The sequence below is a fragment of the Brachyistius frenatus genome, unplaced genomic scaffold, assembly GCF_029030835.1.
Source record: "Brachyistius frenatus isolate BFR_SWC_R1_liver_20210118 unplaced genomic scaffold, ASM2903083v1 Contig_44, whole genome shotgun sequence".
Lineage (NCBI taxonomy): Eukaryota > Metazoa > Chordata > Actinopteri > Embiotocidae > Brachyistius > Brachyistius frenatus.
In genome coordinates, this window is record NW_027210643.1 from 958,914 (window position 1) to 976,392 (window position 17,479).

Consider the following 17,479-nt stretch of genomic DNA (forward strand, 5'->3'; position numbering starts at 1 on the left):
TGGCAGCAGTTTACATGACTGCAGAAAGCTGGCAGCTCATTGCAGGCCATGGGCCATTACACCACTCAGTACTGAGTCATTTTTTTTCATGTTGTATATCCTGTTATGACTTTACAGTATGACTACTTTTTCATCATATTTTCTCAAACCTTTCTATTTAATATTGCTGCTAAAAAAAAAGAAGCTTTTATATAACTTTGTGGTCTTATATTATCATTTTTGTTTATGTTTTTAAAACCTGCAAATATCAGTAATACACTGCTGTTGTTAATGCAGTTTCTCCATCTTGCTCTCTGCTCTGACAGCTGATTGGCTCTGGCCACTAAAATGATTCTCACAAGGGAGCTATTACAGAAAAGAAGGGTCTTTGTTCAGATGCAGAGCACGGCTTGGATCTGGATGCAGACTTGGACCAAGTGTAATTGGATTAATGTGCTTCAGGGACACAGCTTCAGCTCTGCGCATAAAAGAAAGGACATTTGGGACAATCACTTTGAAAAGGACAAGGATTCAGTCATGAATCTGAGAGTTAATGTAGAGAAGTTGCCGCTGTGGTGATGACTGATCAAGCTGGGGTGAATGGTTGCACACATGAATGTGACAAACTGAGTGAAATACAAACAAGTTTCCAGGATATACTTTGTGTGTGTGGGTGTAGGAGCTGCCATACCAGCGCATGGTAAAAGTATAGTGTGTGTAAATGTTAGTGGAAGGTAGGTATGTTTACAGCCACTCCTGCAGGATATCATAAAGTCATAAAGGTTTCTTTTGGCTGTTTAGTCAATGGATTTATCCCATCCAGTGCAGGGAACAGACCACATATGTAATCTGCCATTCATGCTGTATTAAAATAATTAAACACATTTCCTCAATTAAATATTTTTTTCCTTTTCTTATTGAATGTATAACATTACATTTATATTGATTTAAATTGATTTATGTGGAGTTATTACTAAAATTAAAACTCAGTTCACTTTATTTATAAAAGTTTATGTTCTGTTTTTAAAGGAAAAGCTTGGCATTTTGAGAAGTTTCCCTGCTTTGAGGTAGATGAGAAGAGTGATATGACTCTCATGTCTAATGGTGGAATTAATCCTCTCATCTCACTCTGCAAAAAGGGGAATAAGCATATTTGGTGAAAATTAAATTCCTTTAATAACATAACTGCTGTAAAAGGAAGTTTTAGACACAAACAAGGCTGGGGAAGAATTGTATTGATGTTTCCAGACACACACATCCACACACATCCACACACACACACACACACACACACACACACACACACACACACACACACACACACACACACACACACACACACACACACACACACACACACACACACACACACACATCACCAGAGAGTCAGGATTTCCATCCCTGACTCTCTACAAACATCTTTTTGTTAGGCCTGACACCGACACAGAACAGCGCCCACGTCCATTACTTGTTTAACAGCCCCATTCTGTCATAATCATCTCCTGAAGCCCTGCAGAGCAGGAAATCTGTACCTCTGAGCAATTTTCATTTGTTACTTTTCTTTAGATCCATATGAGATTTGCTCAGGGGCACAAAGCGAAATCAATTGCCTCTCCTCCGCAGGGGACACGAATCACGGCTAATTTCAAATATTTGTACACTTCCTGAAAGCACAACATTCTCATAGAGGAATGAATCCAGCGAACAAATCATTTCTGTTTGAGGGCAAATTGAAACAATAATAGCCTGTGATGTTGTTGAGTTAAACTGTGCAGAGGATTACTGCAGGTGTGTATGTGAATCCATGAGGCTCATTAACACACTGCAGGGACACTACTTTTCATACACACTATCAAGAAAAAAAGTAATCTTCCATTAAGACTTATGACATAGTTTGAGAATTTAGGGACTATAATTGTTAACTTTCTGAGAGTTAGACAACTCCTCTGTCTGTTATGTGTGAAACTACAACCAGCAGCAGTAAAGTTAGCTTTACTCAGAACAAAGACCGGAAACAGAAGGAAACAACTAGACTGACTCTGTCCAGAGGTTAAAAACAATCTGCCGACTTACACCTCCAAATGTGAGTTCAGATAGAATGGTGAATTTTAAATGTGGTTTAATTGCATATAAAGTTTAAGGAAAGTTGCAAAAAGGTACGACTACACAATCAGCACGAAATAATACTCATTATCTACTTTAGTATTACGCATTAACGAATAGCATCCAGTATTAATTACACATTAACACTGGATGTCATGGTAACAAGACTACAGGAAGTCACCACGCCTGTCCAAGAGATAGTCCTGCATAAAACCATGTCTAAACCCCCAAATTTTCATTGTTACACTTTCTTTTTCCTGCAGATTAAACAATCAACATATGATGTGTTCATTAATGAATTTAAGAGTTGCTGGTAGAGTTTGGTAACTTTGGACAAAATCCAGCTCACCGTTTCCCTCTGCATCCAGTCTATATGGTAAGCTAAGCTAACAGACAGACAGGAGAGAGACATCAATTTATAGATTCAAAGGAGCAGTGTGTAGGATTTAGTGGCATCTAGTGGTGAGGTTAAAGATTGCAACCCCTCGCTTCACCCCTCCCTTCCAGACCTGTAAGAGAATCTATGCTGGCCAGGAAACTCGCAAAGAACGGGAAAGCCCCTCTTGAGAGCTGTGTTTGGTTTGACCCTTCTGGGCTACTGTAGAAACATGGCGGTGCAACATGGCTCTGTAGAAGGGGACCCGCTCCCTGTGTAGAAATGAAGAACTCATTCAAAGATAAAGAAACTACAACAATTCTTAGCTTATGGTGATTATACACCACTGAAAACCTAATTATGGATATTGTTCTCCATTTCTGAGCTCTGACTCACAGACTGATACTGGCCATCCTGAAACCTGTCCTAGGGGAGTTGACTTTACATATGAGAAACAAAAGGTGTGGCTCCAGTCTAAAAATGGTTGAAACACAAAGCGTCTCACTCAACAAAGAACAGGAGACACTGATAAAAGCCAGGTTTCCTCGATATGGGCAAACAGGGCCAACGAGATATATTTGTGTTTGACATCACAGTCTAAACACCCATGAATCATCTCTTGGCTTCTTCTAAATGTGAAGTTTTGAGCCAGTATTTGCAACCTTTTCCATTTTTGTAGTACAACGTAGATTCAGTGTTACATATTTCTTGGCCTTGTTGGGTATAAATCTACTAAATATCATTATGTAAACTGGGCATTCGTTTTTTACTTCTGTAAATCAATATTAGGATGACCAACAGGGAAAACAGTGAGTCATCTTTTCACCACATCTCGAGTGTCTGGTAAATCATGTAGTCAGAAATAAAATACAAAGTGCAGTTGTTGCTTTTTGCCTCTACACAGCAGGGTTGTCCTCTGTCATCTTTTCCAGCCTCCACACTTCACTATAACTGCATCTGCTGAGGGATTTCACCCACTTGGAGTACTGTTACGTCAGCTTGTTTCTTGTTTTCTTTTTCACTGTCTGTGGATGCCGGTACTTCTGCTTGCCGTGGAGAGCAGAGAGCCCTAGTGGCTAAACCAGACATGTTTAAATATAATATTTCATATTTAAAGCTTGAGAAGCAAGTTTAGTGATGCAGTTTGTCCAAAACTGTACAGCAAACTCATTTTTGAATTCACAGTTGCTTGTTTTCTGCTTCAGATTAAGATTAAAGTCCTTTAAATCCATCTTCTATACAGATATTTACAGCCTACGATTTTATTATATTTCTAAAAATAAATACATTCAGACTCTATTTCAGGTTTTCTTTAATATCCCTCAGCAAGTTAAATGTTAAATAGGAGGACAAGTCACTGTGGAAAACTTTACTGAACCAAAGATAGCCAACTATTTATTTCTTAAATCAGCAGTTAAACTTTTCAGAAGTTTAAGATGATCTTTGACCTTAATAGTAATAGACCACAAGCTGTTTTACGTTATTTTATTGTTCAAATACTCTTATTATTAATTTTTTTTACAGACAGGTGGACTGTTAAACAGAAACAGAGACAGATGGCTTTATCTTATTGATAATAACATTACTATTTGGTACATTTTAAACCGACTCTCTCATACACACATTACAAACACTTGTCACTGTCTCTCTCTTGTTTACGCTGCAGTTCCTTGTATATGTGCCTCATTGTGATCAGTGCTGTCAGGATGCAGCACATGAACATGGCGGGAAAGGACACGCAAGCCCACCACAGCTGCCTCTCTCCAAATAACTCCACCACTGCGTCCCTCCGCCTGGCGTAGTCCTGGAACAGAGCCTCCAGCTGGAAGAGGGTGCACAGGGACAGCAACAGGTGGAAGATCTGGTGGCCCTGCCCCACAAAGTCACAGCGGCCCGGAAAGAAGCGTTCAGGGAAGGGACAGGAGAAGAAGAGGGCAGACAGCAGGAAGAATGCAATATGCAGGGCGTGGAAGGGCAGCGAGGGCTCCAGAGTCCAGGAGACGGTGAACAGGCGGTGGGCCACGGGGCTGATATCCAGCAGATATGCCAGGCTGGTCGGGATCAGCTGGCAGATTTTACGCTGCGGTGGATACGGCCGCCTGTACCGGGCCTTGGCGAAGCAGCAGCCGGCACAGGAGAGCCACCCGAAGAAGGCGGCTCCGGGTAGGAACAGCGGCCCCACGCTTTCCCTCCACGCCGGCTCTGACGTGTAGAAATAATGGCCAAGAGAGCAACCGTACTGATACATAGCCACACCCGTATAGTCCATGAAGAAGAAGCAGTAGTGTGCGTTTTCGGACTGAGACTGCAAGAGGTGAGCTGCCACACTCAGGCACAGGTAGGTGAGAGCAGACACCAGGAAGAGGCTCAGAGGTAGAGAGGCGGTGTCCACGATGTACCCCAGGGTGCCTACGTTGGCCCACCAGCGGAGCAGCAGCACAGGACCCGCCAGCAGATGAGTCCACACGTTCAGGGATTCATTGTGCCACTGGAAGAGGCTGAGGAGGTAGCAGCGCCAGTCTTGCCGGACGGGGCGGTAGCCCGACAGGATATAGGGCTCTCTGAACAGGCTGGGGACCTGGGAGGCGGAGACAGTGGGGCTGGGCGACGGCAGAGAGGAGGGGATGAGTTCTGAGAGGCGGCAGAGGTGCTTAACGCTCAGGGTCAAGGTGCCAAGACGCTGCAGAACGTCAGCCGACATGACGCGGCGGTTGAGGACGGCTGGACGGAAAAACCTGTTGAAGACAGAAAATTTGTGCTGAACTTTACGTCATTGGAGAAGCTTCTACTTAGACTTGAAAAGCGCATGATTAGTCAAGTAAGGCCAAGCGGAATACAACAGTGAGCCTCGAGTTCAGATTTGGGCCGGTGCCATCTTCCCAGATCAGAGCTGGTAGTGACCATATTTGGACTAGCTGGGGGGGAGTGAGCGGTGGATCTGACTGATCTGATTGGAAACCCAATACCAAGTCCCGCCCACCGATAGCTGTAACCTGACTGAACCACAGACCTGTCAATCAAACAGACACACCCACTTTTTGAGGCTTATTTTTTTCTCATTAATAACGTGATTTCTTTCAAATAGACGGCCTGAAAACTAATAAGAAGGAGTGACTTTAACTAACGACACCAAGATAACGCGTGGAGAAATTTAATTGACTGAGAATTTTATGAGACTAGTTGAATGGGAGTCTATGGAGCCAAAGGCTTTTTGGAGCCAACCTCTAGTGGCACTCGGTGGAATTGCACCTTAAGGCACTTTCGCATCGGCCTCATTTTTCAGACCCAGAACACTTTTATGTACAGTCTATTAGTAAAACCCTATAATCGCTCATATTCTAACCCAGAGTGTCCTTTGATGTGATGCCGACATTTTCAAATCCTTTTCAGAATGCGTCAATCTGCTCTGTGAATCACAGGTATGAATGTGAGGAGAGGGATGAAGGAGAATCAAGAGAAAATGAAGTCAAAGCTTTAATACAGGATGTGTGGGGATTCAAATTCTAGAAGAAAGTTAATAAAGCCTTATACAAATCAGCCAGAGACACACTGTGGAGTTTCTGTAGACAGATGAACAAACTAAAACGGGTTTGGCAAGCTCAAAAATACTGCAGCTGCAATCCTCTCCTTGTTTAAAATTCACCTGCCAGGTATCTGTTCCATGTGCAGAATGGACGAGGCTGAACAAGTATCTTAGCACATTACAATTAAAAGCTTGAAGTTGACATGGTAACACTGCGTGGACTATAAACTGTATGCTACAGCGGGCAGACATTCTTCTCCACGAGTCCATGCACATAGGAAACAGCAGGTATGTAGTCAAACCTGCCCTCTCACACCAACACAGAACAATGCAAACTACTGCTGTCACGAAACAGTAAATCAGCACCTACCGACAGCTCCTGCAAGGGTGCGCTCCGAGCGTTCCTCCCCTCTCTGGTTTGGTGTCACAAAAAAAACAATCTTCTTGACACCTTAAGTCTCAACCTGAACACCTATTGAAATCTTCTGAGGTACACAGGGAGCTTCGAACTGAGCTGATCTTAACAAACAAAGTGGAATCTTCGCTTGTCGAAAAGTTTGACCCCCAAAAAAACGGCTGCATGTGGAGGTTTTTTTTTTAATTTTAATTTTTAGCTCATAAGAAATAACACGTTCCTTTCCTTTCATTTGTTTTGACTACAATAAAGAAGCTGTACGTGCCGCAGAATCAGTCTAACACATGATTATAATGCCACCTCATCTTGGTTTTACTACAACAGATAGAGCGGCTGAGAAGCAGAAGAAACATCAGATCACCTGGTTGCGTCGACAGACACCTGTTGCTCCTCTGGAGTCGCGCGACGCTGCAAGAAGAAATAAAAGCGTCTCTATGCTGCAGGCTTCCCTCCCGAAAGAAGAGCACGGACCCACATCACTATGCAATGCTGAGGTGAAGACATGTTTCTGATGCTGCTGGGAGAAAAAGGGTAAAAACACGGCTGACCTAAAAGCCCGGGGAGCTGGAAGAGTGGGCGGGGCTTACACGACCAGAACCGCCCCGAAGTGCACCAGGCGTGATCAGCATGTTAAATAGCCTATAAATTGGCTCTTCTTACAAGCTTTTGACAGCAATGGTGAATAATGTTTACCTTTACCTTGATAGTTCTTAAAATATAATTATTTATTTGGATTTTCAAGAATTGTATTATCATTATTATTATTATTGTTATTATTATTGCCAAAACTCTTGAAGGCAGGACGGGTGAAGCCCTGATAATGTTGATAGATAAGAAAAAAAAAATTATGACATGCATATCTGTGTCTCCATCTGCTGTTCAATAATGTACAATGCTTCAGTTTTCCAAACTAAACGTGTTTCTCCTTCAGCAGTTTGCACTGAATTATCAGACATAACAATGTTATATATATATATATATTTTTTCTTTTTTTTACATGTAACCTCATTATGAAAATGTATAAATAGCCATTATGCCCTGAAATGATGTGGTGGAAACAATGATTACAGGAGGTCTGCCTGTTCTTTACAATTGCAATAAATGAAGGGTTTTGCAAAGGGCACCAGTTTTGGGAGCATTTTAGTCAATGCATAATGTGAAATGAAAAACTTCTTTTACTCAGTATGATCAAAATATGTAAACAGTATACTGTGATTATAATATTGTTAATGTATTATGGATCGCAAGTTTATTTGTGGAACTATTCAGAATCAGTATACAAGTTAATACCCCTAAAAATATAGCAGGTGAAATTAGATTGGACTGGTGATGGCTTGGTGTCTATTGATTGGGATGTTTCTGTCTAATTTAATATAGTGTATTGTCATCATTATTGTGATCAAATAATAACAAATTAACAACATATTATTTAAAGGGGAAACACACTGTAGCTACAAAGCCAAACCTTTCAGTGCCTGCACATTACTGAAGTGCAAATTAGCACAGATTTGTAGAGATTAGCAGTGTCTGACATAATAACAGAAAAATAATATTGTGCAGTGAAAGAACAGTGTTACTGTTTTTAGAAATGAATTGTTTCAATATGAATAGAAACCATAATGACGATTGATTTGATATATAACAGTGTTGACACAGTGAGGGATGGTTCAGAAGTATTTTCTTTTATATGATGTTTTTGCCATTATTCAAAGTGTAGTAAATGGTCGCTATTTAAAGAACTACATCTGTAATGTTTACTTGAACAGATGTGTTCTGAATTTGACCTTCGTGGAGTTTATTCTGCACAGCTCCTTTGTTACTCCGTTACTGACCAATGAAATCAATGGATTTGCTCTCTTGTATTATACATGCGGTAAATGTTGGTTTCGATGATGTCATGTATCATACAATATGTGAGGTCATCACAATAAATCTCGTGTGTGTCGCCATCTCCTGGGGAAACATGAAAAAAAAAAAAAGCACATTTATTCAGCTTTTCCTCCTTTTTCAGCAGCCCGCCTCTTCCTGCTCCGTTTTCGCGGGAGTTCTTCGGAGGGCGGGGCCACGTAGTGACTCGAGGCTTCTATTGGACGGCTGCACGTTTACCCGCCGACTATGCAAAGAAGCGCGTGTCACGTTGACCAATCGCCTCTCACGCTGTACCTGTGGCCGGCACGCAGTGGCGCGAAAAGCCTTCAGTAGTGTGGTCGGACGGCAGCGGAGCACACGGCACCAAAGTCAGTGCAATATTTTTAAGATTTTCTAACCGTAAGAACTAATCGTACATAATGGCAACCGACGTCGTGGATGACCTTGAGATGAGGGAGGCTCAGAGGGACTACCTGGACTTCCTGGACGACGACGTAAGTCTGGCTTTAAGCCGCTTTGTTGTGGAGTTAAAAATGTGAAACCATGTGGTAACAACAAAAGAACCAACTTTTATCGCTCCTGACAGATACGTGGCTCCAGTTTATAAATATAGTCGTGTAAAACTTCGTCTGTTTGAAGTCCTGCTTTTTGTCTTGTCATTTTACTCGGTTGAAATGGTTTGTGATAAAATGGACAAACGTCAAACCGCGTGTCCCCTTTTTTTTTTTTTTTTTTCCCTCATCCGACCTGCAGCAGGATCAGGGGATTTACCAGAGCAAAGTCCGGGACATGATCAGCGAGAATAAAGCTCGACTCATCGTCAACATCAACGACCTGAGGAGACGCAACGAGGCCCGAGCTGCAAAGTAAGAGAGGACAACTCCTTGTTGTTCCTGCCGGGAGCTCCCTGCTCTCTGCTGACTCTCACTGCCTTCTGGCACATTATAGTGACACTTTATGTAACTATATGTTAGCCTACATGTAACTGTTGCGAGATGAATGAATTTAGAGCATTGGTTCTCAACTGGTGGGTCACGACCCAAAAGTGGGTCGCGGATTTGTCCGTGAAAAAAAAAAGAAAACAGGCTGAAGAAGTCAAGAACACCGATTAAACCATGATCACAATTTTGTAAAACTGTTAACAACTCATAGACACCTGAAGTGTGACCCCGACCACACACTGCTGTTGTTAGATATCAGGTTGGAAATCTATGGTTCAATGTTAAAAAATGTGTTGTGTTTTAACATCATGTTATATTTTTCATCGTGTCAAATCTTCATCTGAAAAGTGACTAAAGCTGTCAGACAGATGTAGTAGAGTGAAAACATTAAGTAGCATCAAATGGAAATACTTAAGTGCAGTGCAAGGACTTACCTCAAAATTATTCACATTCATAAATGGCATATTTAAGTCCTTCCGCCCTGTCGTCTCTGTCAGGCTGATGAACAACGCCTTTGAGGAGCTGCTGGCCTTCCAGCGGGCTCTGAAGGACCTGGTGGCCTCGGTGGACGCCACCTACGCCAAGCAGTACGAGGAGTTCTTCATCGGCCTGGAGGGCAGCTTTGGCTCCAAGCACGTCTCCCCCCGAACGCTCACCTCCCGCCTGCTGAGCAGCATGGTCTGTGTGGAGGGCATCATCACCAAGTGTGAGTTTATTTCTGTGTCCTGGGTGGGATGTTTTTTTTTTTTTTTTAAGTGATTTGTAGTGATTGTTGTCATTTCAAAATGTGTGTCGACTTCAAAAAGCGGTCAACCTTGTGTACAATTTGGAGATTTGACTTGTTTCCTCGTCACGTCCTCCTCGCAGGTTCTCTGGTCCGTCCCAAGGTAGTGCGCAGCGTTCACTACTGTCCGGCCACCAAGAAGACGATGGAGAGGAAGTACACAGACATGACCTCCCTGGACGCCTTCCCCTCCAGCGCCATTTACCCCACCAAGGTCAATATGCATTATTAGGCATATAGGCAATAAACCTATTGAGCAAGTTTTACCACCTAGTCACGGTCAGCACCGGAGTTACACATATTTTTATTTGTAATTTCTTCATGCACCTACAACGTGAGCAGAGGGCACACCTCTGATTTTATTTTAGTGCAACTTCATTCTGTTTAGAGATGAAACAAATCTGGTAATTATGGGCGGTGCAACAATTGTGTTGTTGCAGGTGAAAAGCTTCGGGTTGTTTGCACCGAATGTTTTTCCTTCAGACGCCCCAGAATGTCACAGTCAAACTCGGTGTTGGGGAACAAATTGACGGTGCAAAACCTCACAAATGTCCTGACCAGACCTGTCTTCTTCTTCTTCTTCGTCTTCTTCCTCTTCTTCTTCGGTCTGACAGTGATGTTTTTACAAAACAAATGCCACTCAAAAACACTCATAGCTTCATGGCTGTCAGCTTCATGTGGCAGATTTGCAGTGTCTGACACTGTGAAATCTCAAATGAACACTTACAAGTGGTCCCAAAAACACGTGTGACTTGAGTGCTGATGTTGATCAAGTGACTTGATAACTTGATAAAATGACTCCCGAAGGTTACAGCTTCCCTCTGATAATTGCGCATCATTGTGCTGCAGGAACAGTCTCCCAACTTTTGATCCCTTCTCGTATTTATGACATCGTGATGGGAGACGCTCCGAAGACAACCCAAACGGCCGATAAACAGCTTAATGTAATTTTCGGTGTCTTCCACCAGGACGAGGAGAACAACCCTCTGGAGACGGAGTTCGGTCTGTCCATCTACAAGGACCACCAGACCATCACGGTGCAGGAGATGCCAGAGAAAGCTCCCGCTGGGCAGCTGCCCCGCTCGGTGGACATCATCCTGGACAACGACCTGGTGGACATGGTCAAACCGGGAGACCGGGTGCAGGTCGTCGGGACGTACCGCTGTCTGCCCGGCAAGAAGGGAGGATTCACCTCCGGCACGTTCAGGTGAGACGGGGCTCGTTACATAACTGGTTGAGCTCGTGTGTGTGTGTGTGTGTGTGACAGAGTGTGTGTGTGTGTGCGTGTGTGTGTGTTGTTGTATTAACCTCCTCACCCGTCTCCTCTCAGGACCATCATGATCGCCTGCCACGTCAAACAAATGAGCAAGGAGGTGTCGCCGTACTTCTCTGCCGACGATGTGGCCAAAATCAGGAACTTCTGTCGGACTCGCTCCATCGTAAGTCTTTTTGTCGGGTCCCTCGCTGCTGCTCAAAGACAATCATCCGACTTTAAACGAGAAACTAAATCTCGTTTGTTCTCAGGACGTCTTCGATCAGCTGGCTCGCTCCCTGGCGCCCAGCATCCACGGCCACGAGTACATCAAGAAGGCCATCCTGTGCATGCTGCTGGGAGGCGTGGAGAAGGTGCTGGAGAACGGCTCGCGCATCAGAGGAGACATCAACATCCTGCTCATCGGTACCGCCGCGGCCTTTCTTCCTGTAACGTGCTCGTACTATCGGGGGTAACACGATCTGTGCCTCATCGTACATTCGTCTTTTTCCAGGTGACCCATCGGTGGCCAAATCCCAGCTGCTGCGTTACGTCCTCCACACGGCACCGCGAGCCATCGCCACCACCGGACGAGGCTCGTCCGGCGTCGGTCTGACTGCCGCCGTCACCACTGATCAGGAGACGGGTACCCGGCTTTACTTCAACGTGTTTGTTTTCTTAGTTCAGTAGCTTTTTTTTGTGTTGTTTTTTGTCCTCCACGTTTTGAACTCATCAACCCACCGTCCACATTTATTTTCCCTCCACCAGGTGAGCGCCGTCTGGAGGCGGGCGCCATGGTGCTGGCCGACCGCGGCGTGGTGTGCATCGACGAGTTCGACAAGATGTCCGACATGGACCGCACGGCCATCCACGAGGTGATGGAGCAGGGCCGCGTCACCATTGCCAAGGCCGGCATCCACGCCCGTCTCAACGCCCGCTGCTCGGTGCTCGCCGCCGCCAACCCCGTCTACGGCCGGGTGAGCAGACGCCTCGCACATCTAACCTCGGCCGACTCTACACGAGGGGTGGGCGGCGTTTTTAATGAGGCGCTCTCCCTTCTTGCCTGCAGTACGACCAGTATAAAACCCCCATGGAGAACATCGGCCTCCAGGACTCCCTGCTGTCGCGTTTCGACCTCCTCTTCATCGTGCTGGATCAGATGGACCCCGAGCAGGACCGCGAGATCTCCGACCACGTGCTCCGGATGCACCGCTACCGAGACCCCCGCGAGCAAGATGGAGCAGGTGCCGTTCATGAGGACGTGTTGGACGGGGAGATGCGCTCGTTCTGCTGTCTGCTCTTTTGAGATGACTCACGCCCTGCGTTTTCTTCGTTTTTGTTTTTTCAGCCATGGCTTTTGGCGGAAACGTCGACGTCCTGGCGACTGAGGACCCAGACGCACTAGCAGAGGAGCATGAGGAGCTGCAGATCTACGAGAAACACAACAACCTGCTGCATGGAAGCAAGAGAAAGAAGTACGAAATATTTATACACACTGATCAGCCACAAGGTGAAGCTTTAAGTTTTAAACAGCAGACCAGCAATAAATCCTGTCTTCATCAGGATTATAATACTCAGCTGTTATTCACTCTGATTGAGAGGTGTTGATTTATTTATTTCCCTTTGGAGGCTGTAACTTGTAGTGCTGTCTAACCGTACTGTGTTATACTGATAGATGTTCTTAATATTTGCAAACCTAATTTTTTTTTTTTTAAATGGGAGATGAAATATTAGGCACAGCTCTCGGGCTCAGTTCAGCAGCTCCACAAATTAAAGTCTCCAAAATGACCATTAAAATAAATAAATAAACTCTCAGATTGATATTAGTTCCAAACTGTTTTTTGTATTTTCCCAAATAATACAGCAACACAGTGCTCACTTTAAAAAAAAAAAAAAATCATTCAAATCAGTCCAATGTATGCCTGACAATTAAATAGGTGTGTAATTCATGAAGAAAACAGATTGTATGTTTGTTTTTTTACAAACTAAAAGTTGTCTCTATTAATAGCTCATTCCCCTTGAAACAGCATTATAGTCATAAACGGGGAACGTTCAGCCACAACGACTGAAATCACAGTTCCTCTAAGTTGAGCCAGTTGTTGCAGTTACCTGAATAAACTCACTGTATTTGGTTGAGTGTTTATTTTTTACGTGATGTATTGAATTTTGTAATATTTAACGCAAGTTTCTTACTGCATACCGTACAGGCTGCTTTGCTGCTTTTGTTTTGAATTGTAAAATATTTCCACACATTTTAGCCGCCCGTGTGCCACCTGTCAGAGTTCATCCTCCATCCTGCCACAAACCGTGCTCTCCGTTTATGACATGAAACAAAGAATGGGAGCTAAATATACCTTTACAAGTTCAAAAATGTCGGCCCCAATTGTTGCTAATCTTTGAGGTCAGCTCAGGACATTCCCACATACACCCCTTTTTTTTCTCCCTCACTGTATCTTGTGTTAAAACTAAACATCTGCATAACCTCTGTTCAAAAAGTAAAAAACAGTGCTTGGTGTGTTTCAGGGACAAGATTGTGAGTAAGGAGTTCATGAGGAAGTACATCCACATCGCCAAGGCTGTGACACCGGTGCTGACGGAGGAGGCGGCCAAGCACATCGCAGAGCAGTACTCGAGGCTGAGGAGCCAGGAGCAGATGGGAGCTGATATCGCCAGGGTGAGCCGGAGCTTCACACACAGACGTAGTGGTTAGAAATGGGTTGTAGCTCACAGTGGAGCATGTTTGGATGCGAGCATAACTTATACACTCTGTTTTGATTTTGACTTATTCTTCGTTGACAAGCTACTCGATGATTCGTTAGCTCCTGGTGATGGTTTACATATCCCGGTCTGTCTGACCTCTGACCCCCCCCCCCCCCCTCGTGCCCCACAGACCTCTCCGGTGACGGCCCGTACTCTGGAGACTCTGATCCGTCTCTCCACAGCGCACGCCAAGGCCCGCATGAGCAAAGCCGTGGAGCTGGAGGATGCTGAGGTCGCCGTGGAGCTCGTCCAGTTTGCCTACTTTAAAAAGGTTCGTGCTGCTCTTCAGCTCTGAACGCCGGGATGCCGTGATCTGTCAACGCGCCACAGCAAACCGCAGCGAAGAGTTGTTTTCAACGGGGGGTTTTCTGCACAGGTTCTGGAGAAAGAGAAGAAGCGTTCGAGGCAGGAGCGCGACTCCGGGTCAGAGGGGGAAGAGGAGGAGGAGACGACCACGCAGCGTTCACAGAGAACGCAGAGGAAGAGGTAGTGATACGCGTTTCCACATGGCTGCAATTTACAGTATTCAAAAAGATTGGGGGGAAAAAACCACTCTTATTGCTTTGGCAGTAATAACACTGTCCTTTGTGTCCTGCAGGGGGCGCCGTGGTTCTCAGGGCAGCGAGTCCTACAGCCCTTATGACTTCAGTGAAGAGCAGGAAGTCCCTGAGAGTAAGCAGCAGTCCTGTTATCATCCCACACGGTTCACCATGGATGACCTCGGTCAACTCTCATTTATCAGTTCAGGACAGTGTTTTCCCACAGGACAGCTTTCTGTCCCACATTCAAGCAAAATCCATTTTACATTATGTAAAACTATCACAGTATGTAAAGTGCTGCTTGAGCGCTAATTTAAGGTCCAACTTACTCTGAAAATCAGTACTGCAAAGGAAGTGTATTTACTTTAGTACTATTACTACTATCTTACTAGAATATTTTCATTTTCTGCTATTAAGGAAATTATTGCACTTTTTACTGCACCACATTTATCTAAAACCTATGGTTTCAGTATTAAGATTTTTGATACACACTTTATGATCACCTAGTAAAACATAATTCAGACGGAAGTTTAAATGAGTTCGAGGACTTTAAGTACATGCTGAAACGCTTCTGCACTCTGAAGTAGAGCCCAACTGATACTCGATCGTTGAGGGTGACACCGATATTAGGAAGTAAAAAAAACATTGTGATATCTATCTATTGTTTGTAAAGTTTATATAAACCTTTTTATTACATTTTTTTTTAAACCCCTTGTGGTTATCAAACACTTGTGACAAAAGTTGCCGATCTGTGATGGAGGCAGGGTGTAACATCAGTGCACTGAAACTGTGAACTTCACTGGGAATTGAATAATAATGAATAACTGCTAAAAACAAAACCACAAAACAATCCAATGTCTGGCTTACCTCAAGCATTCATTGTGGTTGTAACGGAAGTTTTCATGTCAGCCAACATAAACACTTATACTCATATAGATGTGAAAGGCCAGAATCGTGCTGGCGCTACTTTTAAGTAAGATTTTAATGCATTTTAAATTGTAATATTACGTAGCAGCATTGCTTCTTTTACCTAAATTTGAGCACTATTGAATATTAAACAATATTTGCCTTCCTTGCCCCACACATGTTGTATCCAAGAAAAACTCTCCAATATTTATTATTATTAAATATATTATTATTTATATTGGTTCATTATGATGCAGGTTACTTTCTGTATTTGAGTTCTTTCTTTGGTCTTCATGCTCTGTAGTTCAGGCCGGCACCCCGAAACCAGCCAAGCCGCAGCGAGAGGAGGAGCCCATGGAGGCGACATCACCGGCTAAAGACGCCGAGATCTCTGCAGAGAGGTGGGGGGGCCGACGACTGTAATCTGTGATGGTTCCATCTGCACTTGTTCAACGTATAATGAGTTGTCATGATCGGTGCCGAGTCTGACGACGGAGAGGCATTCTGTTAGTTGCCATGGAGACCTCAGCCGTAAAGAGACGTTAAACTTCAGTTTGATGAAGTGACGTGATGTGATGTGTGATCAGACGTGTCCCCGTTTCTCCCGCCAGGCTGAAGGAGTTCAAGTCGTCGCTGTTCGCCGTGTTCCAGTCTGCCCACGCTCAGTCGGTGAAGATGACGACGCTGATGGACGACATCAACAAGGAGCGCGAGACTCGCTTCTCGGAGCCCGAGGTCCGCGTCGCTTTGGCTCGCATGCAGGAAGACAACCAGGTCATGGTGGCGGATGACATTGTCTTCCTCATCTGAGGAAGGAGGAGGATGATTGGACTGTTTCGCAAACTCCATTACATGGACTTGGAAAGAAGCAGTGGATTATTATGAAAACAGGCATTTATTTGTTTTACCACATTTTGTACACTTTGTTTGTCCTCGCTTCACCTTCATTCTGCAGTTCCAGCAATTTGCACGTGTTTTGCAGGTTTGAGTCTTACTCCTTTTATGCACCCGTTGTCTCTGTTCAGTGTTGATAATGTTACTTTACGGTGTCCCAGGATGTCTCGGCTGGTTTCTGTAGTGAAACGAACATCTCTCATCACAGCTGAGTGGAAGAAAAGTTTTCGCCAAGCAATGAAACATGGAGGCATTATTTCTGCACCGCAACAAGGACTCTGTAATGTAATGTTACCTACTTCTCTCTCTGGATTTGTATATAGTTGACATGTTTTGAACCTAACTGTAGCAGTTTATTAAAAAATTAAATAAAATGTCATGCTTGGGTAAACCACCAGAAAGCTAAGGTTCTTTAATTACATTCAGTACATCACATCTAATTATTCACAAATTCAGATGTCACTGCATGTCTAATGCCGGAAAGTGTTCAAACAACTCTGGCTGGATTTTATTTTCACAGTAGAGTTAGCTAGAAAAATGATCAGTGATGTTGGGGAACTTTGAGATTTCCCAGAAATAGCTCTCACGTGATTCTTGCTTGTTTACAGGAAGTCAATAAGGTGTACCACAACATTCCTACACCTCCACACGGCTTGTTAACTCCTGTCTCTAACACTGTGTTCATATTCACTTGTCTGTTATTTGGTTTGCCATGAGTCAAATGAGATTTCAGGTTGGAGCAGCACCCAACGATCATTGCACCCAATACATTGTAGATGCACAGTCTGACTGTCCGTTATATAACTTAACCCTGGCTCCAATCAGACTGAAGATAAGACCGAAGAATCACTGAAGTCGTGCACCAAACTTGACCTAGAAGCCAGCAACCGCTGCTGCAGTCATCCAAAGACATACGAGGCCTCGACACCCACGGCTGATTCATACCACACGGTAGCAAAGTGTTACGGCCGGCGCCTTCCTCACATCACTGCAGCAAGGACCACTTTTAGTTTTACTTTTTCTTTTATAGCTCACGTTTTAAGGGTGATCAGGACTTGTAAGTCTGAAATTTGGAAAATACACTGAAAAATACAAGGCCAGTTAGCTGTAATTGCTTGTATTGATAGAATTAGAAAAA

General features: G+C 44.0%; 2 protein-coding genes across 3 annotated transcripts; one reads left to right on the plus strand and one right to left on the minus strand.

Annotated features, from left to right (window-relative positions):
• Nucleotides 1-3,917: 3,917 nt before the first annotated feature.
• paqr8 (progestin and adipoQ receptor family member VIII) lies at nucleotides 3,918-6,933 on the minus strand. Of its 2 annotated transcripts, none has more exons than XM_069703083.1 (2): nucleotides 6,758-6,933; nucleotides 3,918-5,193 (listed from the first exon to the last, which is right to left on the minus strand). In XM_069703083.1, the coding sequence occupies exon 2, from the start codon at nucleotides 5,157-5,159 to the stop codon at nucleotides 4,083-4,085; it is 1,077 nt and encodes a 358-aa protein (XP_069559184.1). In that variant the 5' UTR covers nucleotides 5,160-5,193; nucleotides 6,758-6,933; the 3' UTR covers nucleotides 3,918-4,082. The 2 variants fall into 2 exon arrangements, with proteins under 2 accessions (XP_069559184.1, XP_069559185.1); XM_069703084.1 differs by having other exon boundaries at nucleotides 6,352-6,933.
• Nucleotides 6,934-8,627: 1,694 nt separating this feature from the next.
• Nucleotides 8,628-16,731, plus strand: mcm3 (minichromosome maintenance complex component 3). The gene is made up of 17 exons (XM_069703085.1): nucleotides 8,628-8,759; nucleotides 9,019-9,131; nucleotides 9,704-9,912; nucleotides 10,074-10,204; nucleotides 10,959-11,197; nucleotides 11,321-11,429; nucleotides 11,515-11,668; nucleotides 11,757-11,888; nucleotides 12,011-12,219; nucleotides 12,312-12,486; nucleotides 12,591-12,717; nucleotides 13,766-13,916; nucleotides 14,133-14,273; nucleotides 14,379-14,488; nucleotides 14,601-14,674; nucleotides 15,752-15,848; nucleotides 16,059-16,731. The coding sequence occupies exons 1-17, from the start codon at nucleotides 8,685-8,687 to the stop codon at nucleotides 16,255-16,257; spliced, it is 2,445 nt and encodes an 814-aa protein (XP_069559186.1). The 5' UTR covers nucleotides 8,628-8,684; the 3' UTR covers nucleotides 16,258-16,731.
• The last annotated feature ends 748 nt before the right edge of the window (nucleotides 16,732-17,479 follow it).

What these genes read in the sequence shown, in the direction of transcription:
- paqr8 (XM_069703083.1), bottom strand. Translation starts at nt 5,159, where the DNA reads ATGTCGGCTGACGTTCTGCAGCGTCTTGGCACCTTGACCCTGAGCGTT.
- mcm3 (XM_069703085.1), top strand. Translation starts at nt 8,685, where the DNA reads ATGGCAACCGACGTCGTGGATGACCTTGAGATGAGGGAGGCTCAGAGG. An exon ending in GGAGGGCATCATCACCAAGT is followed by an intron (nt 9,913 to 10,073) that starts GTGAGTTTATTT and finishes TCCTCCTCGCAG; the next exon opens with GTTCTCTGGTCCGTCCCAAG. An exon ending in CAGAGAACGCAGAGGAAGAG is followed by an intron (nt 14,489 to 14,600) that starts GTAGTGATACGC and finishes TGTGTCCTGCAG; the next exon opens with GGGGCGCCGTGGTTCTCAGG.